The sequence below is a fragment of the Falco rusticolus genome, chromosome 3 (genome assembly GCF_015220075.1).
Source record: "Falco rusticolus isolate bFalRus1 chromosome 3, bFalRus1.pri, whole genome shotgun sequence".
NCBI lineage: Eukaryota > Metazoa > Chordata > Aves > Falconiformes > Falconidae > Falco > Falco rusticolus.
Genome location: NC_051189.1, coordinates 302967 through 315227, shown reverse-complemented (window position 1 = coordinate 315227; position 12261 = coordinate 302967). Strand labels below are relative to the sequence as shown.

The following is a 12261-nucleotide window of genomic DNA, read 5'->3' as shown; positions in this document are numbered from 1 at the left end:
TCTATCTGAAGGTTTACAGGAATGCAAATTCAGGACATTCAGCTCATGCATTCGTGTTTTGGGACTTGCGTGCAGATCCCTATGCAGAAGAGGCTGGATAATTTTCCTGATCCCTAAATTAAGTGCCATCATATAAATACTGCTATATAATATTCAGCCCAGCTAGCAGTTTCCACTTAGGAAGAAACCTAAGTGAGATTCACAGGGCTGAAGGAGGTTAGTGGGCAACGCGTGGGCAGTGCTGCGTAGTGGAAGCTCGCACAGCACACATCCACACTGCATTTGGCTCTAGCCAAAATGAAGCCATGGTATCACTTTCATAAGCATCTGGTTTGCACTGATAAAAACAGTGATTCTTCCCCCAGATACACCTATTACCAACATCTTATCTAAATGAGTAAGGAGTTTGTAGCACCAGCTCTCTAGTTACTGAATGAAGAACAGGCTTTCCTGGGAGGGAGCTCTGAACAAAGCAGTAAAACAGAGAAGGCAAACAATAACCAACAGCTGCACCTATAACCCCAAACTAGGCAAAACCCACCCAGCACTAGCAGTAAACACTCAAAAGAATCATGAGGCAAAGTATGTAGGTCTGGTATTTGCAAACAGGGCAAATATAATCTACTAAAGGTTATAATCGTATTAAGGCATCCACTAGAGAGACCCAGGATTGCCACCAGTCCGATGGAGCCAGAGCTACACTTGTAATTTTTGCATTTTCTCTCCGTGGCTCTCTACCTTGATTTCCCCTGACCCAGCCAGAACTGAAAGATGGTAGGAAGAAAAGTGTTCCCTACTTGCTTAAGCAGGCAAATCTAATAAAAGGCAAAATAATAATAAAAAATAATCCTGTAGACCAAATGGCACTACCATAAAGGTTCAGGGAGATGTGACTGTCTTTTCATGTGTGCATGCCTCTTTGCACAACACAAAATCCTCTACATAATGGGAATTTGTGTATTTTTTAATGACAATTGTTATTAGAAGGCAACAGGAGAGCAGAAGTGCCCTTTAGACTAGAGTATGAGGAAGGGATGCAAACACAGAGCATGCCAAAGTTCAGTCATATCCAGGACAGTAAAAATGGCTAATGGAATTCAAATTAAACGTGGCACGTCCTTCAAAGGAGAAGTCAGACTGAATTACTGAGATACCAACTATCATTGTGTTATACTTCCCATACTTTCATGTCTTTCTTACCATTAACCTGCAGTTACCCCTCTCTGCCTCTTCCCCACTCTGACGTAGGCACAACAGAGCATTAGCAAAATTTCACGGGTGGAACAGTTGGAAGCTGGACACATTGAAAACCATATTGACAGTGACAGGTCCCTGGAATTAGCAGGGATTTTGATGCCTAACCTATTGTGTATTTGCAAAACCCAATACCCACAGTTGCATCTGCAAACAGAAGTCTATCCGGTGCCTTGACATAGATGCTTGGGGGTTGTTTATTCTTCTTTCTTTGCCCCCGGTTTCTCCCCTTTCTCTTTAAGTCCCCACCATTTCTTAGCCATTTTTTCCCAACAAAACCAATCAGTGTTTCTCAAGTTAAAAAAACAACTGAACTTTAAAAACAAATAATTAGAAACAGAAGTGTTACAGAATGCAATTTAGTCCATAGTATATTGTTCTAAAAATCTGTGACTTACCAGTACTAAGGAAGCCAAAAACACCAACTCGGTAGTTTGCTGTCACGACAATGATGTTGCTGATGGCTGCTAAGTATGATCCATCTATGGTTGTCTTTCCTGCCTCAGCATTGTAACTCCCTCCATTGTGGAAGAACAGCAACACGGGCATTTTTTCCACCTGCCGTGACAACAACCTGGTTAATATTCCTGCAGCCAACTGCTTTTGGAAGTCACTCATGAGAACACAAGCATCTTCCCCATTAACGGTATCTAAGCCATTCGTAGCTCTTGAACATGACCATAATGAAGGGATATCTGGCCATCTGCCTGAAATTCCAGGGGTAAACTGTCCGCAATCACCTACATACCATTGAGGAGGACACTATGTCCAGTATATAAAAAGACTTAATGGCACCACTGTGTTCCACCAGCCAACAACTCTACCAGGTTAGCTCAAGTTGGGCCCATCCTGCTGACTTGGCTGACTGAGTGTGTGGGGGGCTCATCTTTGCTGTAACATCTGCTTTACACAATCACGCAGGAAGAGTTCAAACAAGTGGGAAACAGAAGAAGGAAAAGGCCTGTTGGGTTGTTTCATCTTGAGCAAGACTCACTCAACAGCTGTGCAGGGCTGCTCCCTGCTCTCAAGTCTTCCGTGGCTGAACACTGCCTAGTCTCGAAACTCTTTTGACAAGAGCTCCTCGTTGCTCCTTCTATCCCCATGGAGGTTCTCCCCTACTAGATACACAGAGGTGTTCTGTAGAGAGGACTTTGTCTCTGCACAGGTGAGACTCACCTTTCATGAAGCACAGAGGGAGCCTGCCCCAAGAGAGACCAGAAAGACTCCTGGGATGGGGAAGAGCTAGGAAGGGCTGCTGCCCCTGTTAGCACTCCTTGCGGGGTCCCCTGATTTCACACAGAAATGGAGACTTTTTCCCAAAACAGCACCACGTCTGTGCAGATCCTTGCTGCACACACCGCAGGGCTGTAACCAGGCTGCTGCTGCACGAGCACCACAAAAGCAGAACTGCCCCAGGAGGAGACCTCAGCATTTACCAGCACATTACAGCTCTGTCAAGATGACGCTTGGAAGAAATACCAGTGGAAATGTACAAAGGGGGGTTGTTTTGTTTTGTTTTTTTCTTTTTTCCTTCCTGCAGCATAGAGCAGAATAACCTGCTCTGATGCTAGAAAGCTTTTCTCAAAGTGTAAACTCAGTTTTCCCTTCAGCACTTTCATCCCCTATTGCCCACTTTGGGAGTATCCTGATGGAGGCTTCTCTCTCCTCTGCTCAGCAGCAGGTTGTCCCACTTTCAGCTTTGGCAGCTGGTGGTGTTTTTTAAAGAAGGGCTGGTGGCCACTGCAGCAGCATCAAAGCACGTCTGAGGTTTGTTTTTCCCTGCAGCTAGAGAGTATTGGGCACTGTTACTGTTATTTTCTGGATGCAGCTAAGCTAAACACAGCAGTCCCATCTGCTCTGGCAAAGGATGTCTCCAGCAAAAGTGCAACTGGCCGTGTGGGAGAAGCAGCAGAGAAGTGAAGGTTGCAGCCTCCTGCAAAATTAGCGGAGAGGAGTCAAACTCCCCTCAGCCGCCCTTAATTTGTCACGATTGCGTGTGCTCCTCATCTATTTGGAGAATCACTTTAGAGGCTTGTTGTGAACACAATGTATCAAGAAAACCCAAGAAATTGCAAGCACTGAAACATGCTGCTTTCTGTCAGGAACTTCTGCTCCTGGATAGTAATTGCCTAATTCACAGTGCCTTGTCCCTGGTTCCCATTTCTGCACCACATGCAGCACAGAGAGAGAGAGAGAAGGGTAAAGAAAAAGATGAAAGAATCTGTTTTCACATAGAAACTCCTTCTAAAATACAACCACATCAAGCCCTGTCAGCTAAAACAGTGTTAAACAAGATGATGAGCCTGCTCCATCCCATCAGCTCAGCACAGGGAGACCCGAGGCTCCAGCTAGGCATTTCCCATGTGCTCACAGCCTGCATCGCACCATGACCTCCAGCTGCCCTGTAAGTTGTATATTACATTATGCTGGGCAACTTTACCCACTGCTGTAGTGATGAAAACCTTAAGAAAGGCAAAGACATGTGACAGAAGTTAAAAATGGCAAAACAAAGCCCACTGCAACAGATACAGAGCAGTTTAGGGAAAGATTTAGCACCAGGGCTGTGCCTAGTGCCAAGTGTCTGGACACAGCATTCCCATTTCTAGTCTGTGACAAGCAAGGATAGATCCCTCTCCTATCTGAAAGTGAACTGTCACGGCAAATAATTTGGGTTTTAATCCCAAGGGATTTCAGCCTCAGAGCTCATGGATTAGGGCATTTTAGAAGTAGGCTGTTTAACATAATTGCCTTCCCATTTCTTGTTAGCCATTTTAATAGCACAGCACAATAATTTTCATGCTGTAATTGAATTATGCCTCACAATATGAGGTATTTCATTTTGTCTGTCGATCTATATATATATATTTGGTAGCCAACTAATTTTTTACTATACCTTAGCTGCTGGATAACGCATAGAAGTGAATTTTCCCCAATCCTTGTTCTCAACTAAGTTCAGCCAACCATTGCAATTAAATCTGTGAGGCAGACGAAGCGCAAGAACTTAGCTAAAGCCGCTGGAGCCGGTCCCTTCACCCCCCACCACTTGGTACAAGGCTTAGGTGCAGCACCACAGTGTCACTGCCAGCCTGCAGTGGGGCACACGCAGTAGCTGGGTAGAGTGGGAACAGCACGTTCCTCTCAGACAGGCCACAGCTACCATGGGGCTACTGCCCAGTGCAAGGGTTTGCTCCATACTCAGCAACAAAACACAGTCAGTCTCGCTTTAAGATGTAAAATCTGTGCAAGACTTCCAGCTGCGACATGGTCAGGTGGCTCCCTAGCTTAGCTAGAAGGGGAATGTCTTCTGGGGAGCCCAACAGCTCCACCATGGTCTCATGAGGTCTCACCTCAAGGGCGAGAGAATTTCAGCATCCATCAGGAAGCTGCAAGTCAGGTGGAAGTCTGAAAGGCTTCATAATATTCTGTCTTCCATCTGTCTTCTCCATCCCTCTGTAAAACACTTATTGAGCTACGTGGCAGGGACAGATGTCCCCACGCCAGGCAACCTCCACTGCTTTTACTACTGTATAATATTGCTCTGTAAAGAATTGAGTGCAAAAAGGATGATGTGATAAGGATGGGAATAATACACACAGGGGGTGGGAGAAGAGGAGAAAGGGTACATTTTCTGTTCTTATTTAGTGGAGAATTTAAACTCTTGATGTTACATTTGAACCCCTTGTAAATCAAGCTGAAGCACAGCTTTGCTTTGCTAGTGTGACAGGTGGTGATGGTTATGGGTGGAAAAAAGTCTCTCAGAAGTGCCAGTTTTATTTGGAGGGTTACATGGTACATGTAGCTATGGAAGCAAAATGAGGTGATGTCATTCACCTTCTTCACTGCTTGACACTTAAATTGTCCTTCGGTGGCAGACAGCAGTCCCCGCACCATGCCCTTGCTCAGGCTGAGTGCTCCTTAATGACCTTTGCCTTCGCTGCTGTCCAGGAGATTTTATATTCAGTATTTACTAGCTAATTCGATTTTCCACGGGCTGAAAATATATAACTACAGGTCTCTATTTGTGAGTAAAAAGTCGAGCTCACCACAAAAAGAAACAGGAAAATACCATGCCTTCTGCTCCCAGCTACTTCTGCAAAACCAGAAGTTTTGATTCTCTCTTGGGCTAGACTTACACGTGTGAAACTGATTGACTTGGTCGGATCTACTTCTACCTTACATCTGTACAAAAGACAGGAGGGATTCTGTTCACAGCATCACTAAGGAGGAAAGACAAGCCTGTTTAGTCTGTCAGATGGTAGAAAATATAACGCTTCCAAATAAGCTATCTGGCAAGCAGCGCTTAAGCGGAGATGGCAAACTGCCTGGGACAGTGACCTGATGTTTTCAATAAGCAATGACTGCACTGGAGGCAAAATGACAATCTGATGCTGCAGGGAGAAGACAGACTGCTGGTCGTTCTGGTGATTAGAAAGCGCCTGCAAGGGACCCCGAATGCTGCCGTCAGATAGCTAGACCGGCTCTTTCCAGACACGCAGTGTGACAGACTCATAGGTTTCTGTTACAGCTCCCATCACCTTCTGAAAATGGCCAGTACTGTGGAAAGAAAGAGTTTTCTTTTCCTGTGCTCTGGGCCCACTTGTCAATGGGATTCACGTAATATTCAGCATCTTTATCCCCAGCCCCCCAGGGGTTTGGCCAATTATCTAAGCTTGGCTTTAACTTGAAGCTTTATTTTATATCTGTTTAGAATGAGAAAGGCAAGAGCTTTCAAATGACAATTTCTCAGATAGTACCATTGGCCCAGTCATCTTTAAAATGTCTATTTTTATGCTCTGTGGGCCGAGCACAAATCTAGCATTGCTTTCTACCCTCATTCCTCGACAGAGCTTCCACAAATGTCAACAGGGGAACGGTAAAGATGAGGGTGAAAAAACTCATCTGCTGCTGCTTACCTGGCGGTAAGTGTTGATGTGACCTGTTGTATTGCATTATCATCTCCTGCACAGCCAGCCTCATTTCAGGCACCTTGCCATTTCTGTCTTTAATTTGTCCTTTGCTGCCACTTCCTTCTTGTTTTTTTGTTTCCCTCTTTCTCTCCCTCTATTGTCTCTCTAGCTTTTTAATTTGCTACCCTCCTAGTTACCCAAACAGCTCACTAAAAGCCTATAGGGAATACTCTTGCACCAGTGAAAACAACAGAGTATCTAATTTAACCTTGCAGGGCTTGGTGAACAACAAGTGAAAAACAATCATTCATGCCACTTTAAAGTACTTTGAAAAGAGACAGTGCTCAGCTACAAAAAAATTCATCTCATCTCTTACTTACAGTGGTGGCAGGAACAAAGACATTCAGATATAGGCAGTCTTCACTGACAAAGTGTGACGGGGCCTCTCCATCTCCTGGCTGCCAACAAGCTGCCCTAAAGACACGGATTGAGAAAATTACAATAAAAAGACTTGTACTCCTTTTACACTGTTGCTATTTCCTTGTATTTTGATGTATTATGTTTATAAAATCTTTAAATCTGTAGATCTCAACCACATTTAAAACTATGCTCACCCATACCTTGGTAACATATACCGGGTTTGTATACACACACACACAAATAATAATACATTGTATTTTCATGTCTAGAATCCTTCCCTCAGAAAACCAGCCTCATTTTAAAAAAAGCAGAACTTCAAAATAAGCCTTCAGAAAACTCACATAAACTGCACAAAATTAGCACCAGATGTAAGGGAAGCAGGACTGGGGGTCTCAGGCACAGGTCTCCCCCCACGATTGCCTGCACAGCTATGTCATACACTCTTTTGCTGAAATGCCAGTTATTTATTTTAATTTCTAATAGTCTGTGGCCTACATTTATTTATATTTATTTTAATTTCTAATGGTCTGTGGTAAAAAAAACGGTAATTTTAAAATTTTAATGCATTTTTTTAAATCTCTTTGCTCTAAGCACTGTAGCAGACCATTAACAGTGCCATGCAATGTTAAAAGTAACCTTTCAACAGGAATTCAGCAGCCAGCCACATATAGAAAATAATTTTCTGGCCATCGTCTGTATGCAACACATATGCTCAAGCTCTCTCCACAACAAGAATCAGGTGGATGATTTTCGCAGTTCAGATATAAATTACGTTAAAGCCATTTCCTTCTACATCACAGCCATATTTATATCACATCATGAGTTACAGAAAAATATGACAACTTATTAGGGAAAAAGCCAAAAGAGGCTATGGAAAAGACAGTAATATCTCAGAGAAATATTTCTAAATTATCGTTCACACTGAACATGTGAAGAATTTAATAGAAAACTACAAAGACAAGGACCAGCTTTAATGCAATTGTATAAAATCTTTCCGTAAGGAAGGTTCCTAGGATGGTGATAGCACTCAACAGCTTTCACACTGACAGTGAAGCACGTCATCTCCAACCAAAACTGCTGAAGCCATTTTAGGCAGACAAAACACAAATTCCCAGGTAGGAACCTGGCCAGGACAGCAGATCTAAGGCTATTCATCACACAGCTTTCCCTGTGGAAAGCACGAATCATCACCTGTGCTCATGGCTATTTTTTTAGCAACTCCTCAAGACTCCCAACACCTCCAACTCCCAGGATCTCCTCATGCCAGGATCGACTCCAGGGAAAGGCTGCCACCTGCTGAAGCAAGTCCACAGCTCCTACAGCAGCTGGACCAAAAACTGGAGTGTTTTTTGGTTGGGTTGGTTTGTTTTGTGGAGTTTATTTTTTTTAAAGTCTTTTATCCAGGCTGATAAATAAAGATTTCTTTTCCATCAGTAATAGCACTGTATTAATGTGAATTTCTTATATACTAATATCGTGCAACACCAATATAGAGTCCTAAAAAATATAGTTGTCAACACTTTCTGTGCACATAGACAGTGAGGTCCCTTAGGTTTTCCAAGTGCACTTCCAAGTGGTAATCTCAAGGAATTATTTTTTTAGCCTTAAATATATAATAGAAGATAACGGCCAAGTTCCTCTTTGGCCTAAGGAAGCACTGAGAATTCAAAAGATAGGAGCAGGTTACCTAAGGTCCCTAAGTTGCTTTGAAAATCTCAGCCAGGCTGCTCATCGCAACACCAGATCTTCAAAGAGAGACCACAGAGGCGGACGGGTCTCACCCAAGTCCTAGCAGGCACCATGCTGTGGCTGCAGACACAAGTGCTGATGGGCTGTGTGCTAACCTAACATCACTGTGCACCTGAGGAGACAAAAAGCCACGTCCCACCAGACCCCTCCAATGTACATAGGGCTGTGTGGCTACTGTGGTTATGCTGTTAACACCTCCACAACTCAGCTGCAACCTGAAGGATGAGACCACTAAAGGTTAGATGATCTTTCAGCTCCCCAAGACACCACCACATCTCTTTTCACTCAGATAATCTCAAGCTTTGCTTGAAAACTGGAGACAAAGCGTGAGTAAGGGAGGGTTCAAATAGCTGACGGGTCTCTAAACCTGTAGCCTCAGGGTGTGTTTCACCAAAGCAGGTGGTGATTCACTTCAGGCTGCAGGGTATCATCCTCCCAGCTCTCTTGCAAAAATCTATAATTTCCTTAATCATGTAAACTCTTGGCCAGATCATCTGGCTCAAGTAGTGCATCATTAACCACATGAGGACCACTCTCCATGCCAGGAAATAAACAGGACTGCATGGCCAGCCATGACTGGAAGGATAACTGTCACAATGCATACAGTCCCCTGGACACATGATGAATTATTAAAATTTCAAGAGAAATATTCAAGTAAGTTAGGTGAATCTGAAGTTGAGTATATGTGGCACATTTCTCTTACAGGAGGAGATCGGGTGTTGTTGAGTGAGGAGGAAGCAAGAGGTCCCTGGGATCCAGGAGTGTTTTTAACTGTTACACCAGGAGACCACAATTACTCTCTAACTGCATGGGCTGCCTACTGGGCAGGAGGCATAAATCCTCAGGAGAGAGGAGAACTGCTGGTAATTGAAACTAGCAGTCTCTCTGGGTTAACTACGTCAGTGCAGAAAGGAGCGTGCATACAGGCAATCTACGAGTGAGATCCTACAGGGAAACCTCCAATGCAATCCCCTGTTGATCCAGTGAGACTAACCCCTTTCCTTTGTGGACTCCTGGAAAGTCTTATGATACATGTTGCAGATATTCAAAAATGCCTGCAATCCAAGAGAGATGGTGCTCGTGGTCATGGACGGGGTCAGCAGAATAACAACCTTGCATGGGATGAGCTTGCACAAGAAATAGTTGAATACAGGTGTCTCATGGAGCTGGACCATAAAGTCACCCACAGAAAGGCTACCAGACCATCCATGACAAGTCCGTCAACACTTCACAGCCCAAATGAGGTGAAGGGTCAAAGGAAAGACCCAGATATGACAAGGAATGAAGTGACCTACAACATCAAGCTCAGGAACTGGGAGTCTCCCAGTTCTGGTTACATGGTGCTTCTAAGGATGCCCTCTGTAAATTAGTTCAATCTTTAACTGCAGTAAAGGAAAATAAAGGAAATAAGGGAAAAGAGAAAACTGGTGTCTTTTCACAATCTCAGAAAAAGACTGTCTCGAAGTGACCGTTTACCCTATGCACCAAGACAGGACTTGATTGATTTGATGGAATCCCCGGCAAAAGACTTGTATCCCTGGGGAGGGCAGTGAGCCATCCTACCCGGCAGATACCACCGACGTATTGGCTCTCTGGAAAATACCCTTGGCAGCAGCAGCAAACTCAGGGATCAATGGGGCAGTAGCAGACTTGGAAAAATGCATTGAATCAACACTCATCGTATTTTACCCTCATTTTAAATAATTCTGCCGGTTGCATTTTCAACCAAGCATTTCCCATCTTTTGTCTTGCCAAAACCCCCAAATGAACAACACGTGGGCACGAACTACACGTGGATGGAAGGATTAGCCTGTGTTGAACTTGAATGTAATATTGTCTCTAATTTTAGCTGTAACATGGTTTCTAATGTGTATGATTATCTGGAACCCTAAATTTTGAAAATGACATACAGATTTGTGTTATTATCTCTCACCTTGACAACACAATTCCCCTTGATTTATAATCAAGAGAACGCAGAATGGCCGTGGGCCCCAGCTTATGTAAATATACTGGAAGTGTTGGGATACCAACCAAAAGTAAGGCCAATCTGAATCTTGCTGTTAAATGGGAATTAAAGTCACCTGAGACCACCATGAATTTTCTGAAATGTTAGCACTCCAAACAATGTCTGGAGAAACTTGCAATTTGCTCATGGGGAAAACAGGGTGTAGAGCTATTATTTGATTTCCTGGTTGTAGAACACAAATTGGGGAATTTGTGTACGATGGGGTGGCCATAAACAGAAGAATATATACTTCTAAATGTACCTGTGCCTAACCTAAATGTCTGCAGTAGCACTGCACAACATCACTTTTCACATGGAAGAATGGACCATCACAAATTATAGTAAGAATCAACATATCCCATTTCTAAAAGGAACTAAAGGCGACATCATTTCATTAGGATGCAACCTCCAACAGCTCAGCCACCTATTGAATTGTCTGCTTGTACCCTTAACAACGGCCCCTACTTAATCCATAACGTTTCTGTGATCCAACCAGCATGTGCACCATTCCCGAAGACCTCTGATGCAGGATGGTAGGCATGACTGCACACGCAAACTCCGCACACACCCCCCCCCCCCCCCGAAGTGAACAAAAAGGGATGTGACTGGTATTTTGGGAACAGGATTGGGAGTTCTAAATAGCATAGACTCAGAAGTATTAATGAGCGAACTGGTTGCAGTAACCAGTGATTTGAACAAATTGAACCATCCTGTACGAATTTCCCTTTTGGCTTTAGCAAATAATGGCTTTTATCAGACATATTGCCTTAATGGGAGGGAATTGATCAAAAGGACCACCAACTGATGGTAGATGCATTTGGAGAAATCCAAAGTAATGTTTCTTTGGCTCTTAGTTGTATCCAAGCTCAATTGTGGACACAGTCGAGGATGGCTGCAATCATAAGGGACGGTGAAGAGGGCACCTTGTCCACTGAAATTCAAAAGGTAATTTGGGATAATGCAATTGAATTTGAAAAGGAATTCCAGTTCTGGTGGTATTTGTTCAGTCTCATCAGCAACACAGCCACAGCCTTTGTTCTGACCATATGCAATACCTCAGTATATACCATATACCCAGTCATTGCGTTAGGATTGAACCTCAGTGGAACTGTACTCTATCCACTGGAGCACAGAGCATGGGCCCAACAAAATGGGAATAAATGTCAAACTGTTGATGTTAACACATGCATTGTGCGAAAACAACAAGGATTCACTTGTGGAAGTAATACCATCAAAGCCCAAGATATTTGTCTTGATACAGAGCAAAACATTTGTCATTTTGAAATGCATCTGATGAATATCCTGAAATGGTGCTTGTATATATTGGGAAAGGGTGTGTTTGCATGAGGTCTTCTTGTAGTGTTCTTTTCATAAATGATATAGTGATGGATATTAATGATTATTCGAATCTTTGTATTTGTAACTTTACTAGCATTGTTGGCAATTATTTAGCTCCTGTTGCTATTGATACTAACTCTTTTACTTTTTGTCTTGGTGATATATGTGAAAATCTGGAGCATGATGAAACAATTATCCTATGTACTATCTCTACTGAACAGGCATGCATTTGACACTCCCAATGTATATGCTCTTGATACTCCATGTAATATTAACCCCTAAATGCCCTCATGTGAAGCTTGAGTGACAATAGTCATGGGGTGGATTATGTGGGAAAATCACCTTGAGGGGGGAATTAGAGAAAAAACGGGTCCTAACAGAAGTATAGTGTTACAGAAAGATTTTTAGAGTAAAATAGAGCTATCACCTTCAGGATGGTTGGCATGCATGGAATCCACATCAACCACAGTTCCCTAAACCACACAACCTGCTATCCTAGAGGAGCAGTGGAGGGTGGAGGGGGAGTGGAGGGGGAGTGGAGGGGGAGTGGAGGGGGAGTGGAGGGGGAGTGGAGGGGGAGTGGAGGGG

The 12261-nt window shown here is 43.5% G+C and overlaps 1 protein-coding gene across 1 annotated transcript in view; it reads right to left on the bottom strand.

The window, feature by feature from the left end:
- The window catches only part of TG (thyroglobulin), a 160551-nt gene that overhangs the window by 67607 nt on the left and 80683 nt on the right, over nt 1-12261 (bottom strand). The window contains exons 39-40 of the mRNA XM_037378935.1: nt 6542-6635; nt 1653-1812 (exon numbers count right to left, since the gene is read on the bottom strand). Coding sequence (XP_037234832.1) covers nt 1653-1812; nt 6542-6635 — 254 coding nt within the window. The remainder of the gene's footprint in view (nt 1-1652; nt 1813-6541; nt 6636-12261) is intronic.